The sequence below is a fragment of the Rattus rattus genome, chromosome 10, assembly GCF_011064425.1.
Source record: "Rattus rattus isolate New Zealand chromosome 10, Rrattus_CSIRO_v1, whole genome shotgun sequence".
Classification (NCBI taxonomy): Eukaryota; Metazoa; Chordata; class Mammalia; order Rodentia; family Muridae; genus Rattus; species Rattus rattus.
This window is the reverse complement of record NC_046163.1, coordinates 1295706-1299702: the sequence shown is the minus strand read 5'-3', so window position 1 is coordinate 1299702 and position 3997 is coordinate 1295706. Positions and strand designations below refer to the sequence as shown.

The following is a 3997-nucleotide window of genomic DNA, read 5'->3' as shown; positions in this document are numbered from 1 at the left end:
GCAAAGTAGACTGTTGGGAGAAAAAACAAAAACGAACAAAAACAAGAAATGCCATCTGGAAGCTTCCTGTTCTACTTTAAGCCTGTGTAAGGCTCAACACTCAGACTTTCTGTGACACTCTTAAACCAGCTAGAAGAATTCTCATCATGCTAATTAGCCTGGCTCCATGTTGGACAAAACTGTGGTCCTTTGGGGTAGGCCTAAGTGGCAGAGACCAGAAAGCTAGAAAGGAGGGGCTGGGACTGCCAAGATACCCATGCCCTTGAACCACCTAGTCCGTACGGAAGAGGCGGGGCACGGTCCCCACTAGTACTGCCTCCGTCGGGCCCTCCTCCTTAGACCACACCCTGGAGAGCTCCGCCCCCGGGCCCGCCCCGCGGCGCATTGTGGGATCTGTCCGCCCTAGCGGAGCCGAACGGCGCTAGTCATGGGGATCCAGCCGGTAAGACCCTCGTTCTGTGTCCTAAGCCTGGGGTCACCGCCTCCGCTGGTTCTGGGCAGTCTGCCCCGCGGGGCTGTGCTAAACCCACCTTGGATGCCGGAGTCTCCCTGCACCAGCTGTGGGCTGGGTATGCTGCTCCTGCAGTTTTGGCATGCTTTCTCGCTGGAGCTCGGGATCGCCACCCCTGGTCCCGCACCCACTCCCTGACTCTCCCTCACCGTGACAATCACGCTTCCTCCTTTACCCACAGAGCCCGGTCTTGCTAGCCACTCTGGGGGTGGGGCTGTTTACTCTGTTCGGCCTGGCTCTGGGTACCTACTTGGTTCGAAGATCCCGCCGGCCACAGGTCACTCTCCAGGACCCGGATGAGAAGTACCTGCTGCGATTGCTGGACAAGACGGTGAGTTGTGAAGAAGGGGGCTGGGCCGGGAGAGTGAACGGAAGTTCTTCTAGTTTGAGGGATAGCATCCAAGGTGGTTGGATTGTTCCAAGGGACTTGTCAGGCCAGACCTGCTAGATGAAATATCTTGTCATCCATCCTCTAGACAGTGAGCCACAACACCAGGAGGTTCCGCTTTGCCCTGCCCACCGCCCACCACATTCTGGGGCTGCCTGTGGGTAAGGAAAGGGGTGTGGGCTTCTTGACATCCTATGAGAGCGAGTCCATTGCTTAGCTGTTTTCTCCTGTGCACAGCATCGCCCTTCCATCAATCCTTCAGCTCCTTCCACTCCTTTAGGGTGTAGCTTCTGTACCCCTAGGCATCTCTAACCTCCTGTCGGCTTCCCTCTTAGGACTTAGTATAACCCTCCTCATATCCCAGAAAACATTCATTTCTTTCCATTGTGTAAATCCTCTGCTGCTAAGGGCCTGACTGTAGGGAGTTTCAAAGGTGGGAGGAGGCAAGACAAACTGCTGAGAGATGCTCTCTGTGGGACATTAAGAAACAAAGCACCCTTTTCTCTCAAATCTGAGTCTTTTGAAAGGTGACAGGACACAACACACCCACTGGGAATCATGTAACCCTCCTCATGGTTCCTAGGTAAGCACGTCTACCTCTCTGCCCAAATCGATGGCAGTCTGGTCATCAGGCCTTACACTCCTGTCACCAGCGATGAAGACCGGGGCTATGTAGATCTTGTCATCAAGGTAAGTGTATAGAAAGGAAATCTCGGGGCTGGGGAGATGGCTGGGTTGTGGGGTAAAGCACTTGGATCCAAGCCTCAGTTTGGACCCATGCAAAAGTTGAAATCCCAGCATGCCTCTACTGGGAAGGGGGAAATGGGTACCTGAGAATTACCAGAAACTCAAGAGTATGGGGGCAGCCAGCCTTTCAAGAACAAGAAAGATCCTGTCTGAAATAAGATGGAAAGACACAGACCAACATCCGAGGTTGTTCTCTGGCCTCTCCACATTCGCCAGGGCAGATGTGCATGAGCACATACACACATGCATATTACATACAGAGATACATGTGCACACACACATGCACATTATATACACAGATGCATGTGCATACAGACACATACACATGCACATTACACACACACACACACTAAAAGAAGAGGAATCCAACACTCTGAGATTTTTAGAAGCGTCCTACATTCCTCTGACAATAGGAAGTAATGAGTCCTTTGTGGGTCTAAGGGAAGGGAGAAAAGATTATGGGTTGTAATAGGTTCTGACTTGGTTTTCATCACATCTCAGATGTGGCATTTTCTTCCTTCCTGCCTCACCAGGTTTATCTGAAAGGTGTGCACCCCAAATTTCCTGAAGGAGGGAAGATGTCTCAGTACCTGGATAGCCTGAAGATTGGGGATATGGTAGAGTTCCGGGGGCCGAGTGGGTTGCTCAGTTATGCTGGGAAAGGTGATTATCTGTCGTTTCCTTCCTACAGTCTCACTTCTCCTGTCCCTACAGTCCCGGGTCCCCAGCCCCAGCCCCAGTCCCATCCCTAACCTCCCTGTCCCATCCCCCACCAAAATCCACATGTGTGCATGGGTGTACCTGTGCAAAGTTTGCTGAAGCACCCAGGCTACAGGAAGGCAGGTTTCACCGTGTGGAGATTACCAAAGTAAACCTATGCCTCTCCTTCCCTTACCAAAGAGTCTTCCCTCTGGCTAAAAAGTGGGAAGCTTTTTAGTCCTTCCCAAGGAAACAGCCGGGCACTGTGCCATGCCTCTGGTGATGCTCTGGACCACTGGGGAAAGTAAAGTCACCCTGGCCCCAAGCCTACCACCCTCGCCAGGGAGCAGTTCTCCGCCAGAGATCTTGGCTCCGCACACCTCCTTTGCCCTCACGGACTACGAATCTTCCAGGCTGTGTGGGATCACTGGGCTCTTGAGTGTGGCTTCTGTGCCCCCACTGTGTGGAGTGACAGCCCAGCCCCATTGTCCTTCCTGAGTAATTGTCCCTGCCTTTAACTCTAACGTCCACTTAAGCCCAAGTCCCCACCCAAGCCCAAGTCCCGAGATCAGATTTCAGAGCAGCTGCTAAAACAGCCTACGGCATGCTTTCTGTTCTGTGTGTTTACTTAGTTCCCGTTTTTTTTTTTTTTTTTTAATTGACTCTAACTCTTGACTTGGCTTCCCAGGGAATTTTAACATTCAGCCCAACAAAAAATCTCCACCTGAACTGCGAGTGGCTAAGAAATTGGGAATGATTGCTGGCGGGACAGGTCTGTGTCACTTGAGGGACATTTTTTGCTTAGCACTCTAGGGGTTTGCTCTGCGGGTTTCCTCTCAGAGTTGGTAATAGAGGACAAGTCGTTAATCTAGGGACCAGCGCTGCCTACACTTCCCTGGTAGCTGAAATCATGAGGAAGTAGAAAGAATGGTTACAAAAATTCAGAGACAGAAGGAGAGCAGTAAATCAGGAGGGTCTTCCACCAACCGGGTGGATTTAATGACTTGGAGGGAAACAACCAAGTATGAGTGATTGAGAAGGAAAAAGCCAAGACTGGTGGTGCAGGCCTGGAGTTCCAGGGATTGGGGTTGGAAGCAGGAAGATCACAAGTGTAGGGTCAGCCTAGGCTGCGTACATAAAGGCAGAGTTCTAACCAAGGCTGGACAGTTGAGTGAGCACAGAGGGAGAGCACCTCCCTGGCATGCTCGATCCTCACTGTCAGGAAAGAGAAAGAAACGGCACTGTGTACAGTACGGCTATCCGTTAGAAGCCCGCCACCCTATAAACAGGTAACTGTGAGCCTTTCCCTTCTGCAAATGAGGGAATGGAGGCTCCAAGAGCTTTGGTTTCTATAGGGTTATTTAATTAGTAATGGCCAAACCTGACTCTGCCTGGTTCGGAAGAACATGCTTTTACCCCCTCTAAGCAGAGTTCCAGAACTCTTAATCAGAAGGGACATTAGCAATATCTGTATCACTTTGCTTTTTGTTGTTTTTGGTTTTTCGAGGCAGGATCTTGTTATGTAGTCGTGCTTGGCCCAGAACTCTGTCCTCACAGAAATATGACAGCCCTTTGCTTCCCAGGTGCTGAGGATTAAAGGCACCGTCCGACCTGCTCTATAATGTTTGAGTTCCTACCCCCAAGGGACCCTC

The 3997-nt window shown here is 51.2% G+C and overlaps 1 protein-coding gene across 1 annotated transcript in view; it reads left to right on the top strand.

Moving 5' to 3' along the window:
• The first annotated feature begins 341 nt into the window (after positions 1-341).
• Positions 342-3997, top strand: part of LOC116911328 (NADH-cytochrome b5 reductase 1) — a 6086-nt gene continuing 2430 nt past the window's right edge. Inside the window, exons 1-6 of the mRNA XM_032915246.1 lie at positions 342-442; positions 693-842; positions 988-1060; positions 1483-1589; positions 2180-2309; positions 3034-3117. Of these exons, the coding sequence (XP_032771137.1) occupies positions 428-442; positions 693-842; positions 988-1060; positions 1483-1589; positions 2180-2309; positions 3034-3117 (559 nt within the window). The 5' untranslated portion in view covers positions 342-427. The remainder of the gene's footprint in view (positions 443-692; positions 843-987; positions 1061-1482; positions 1590-2179; positions 2310-3033; positions 3118-3997) is intronic.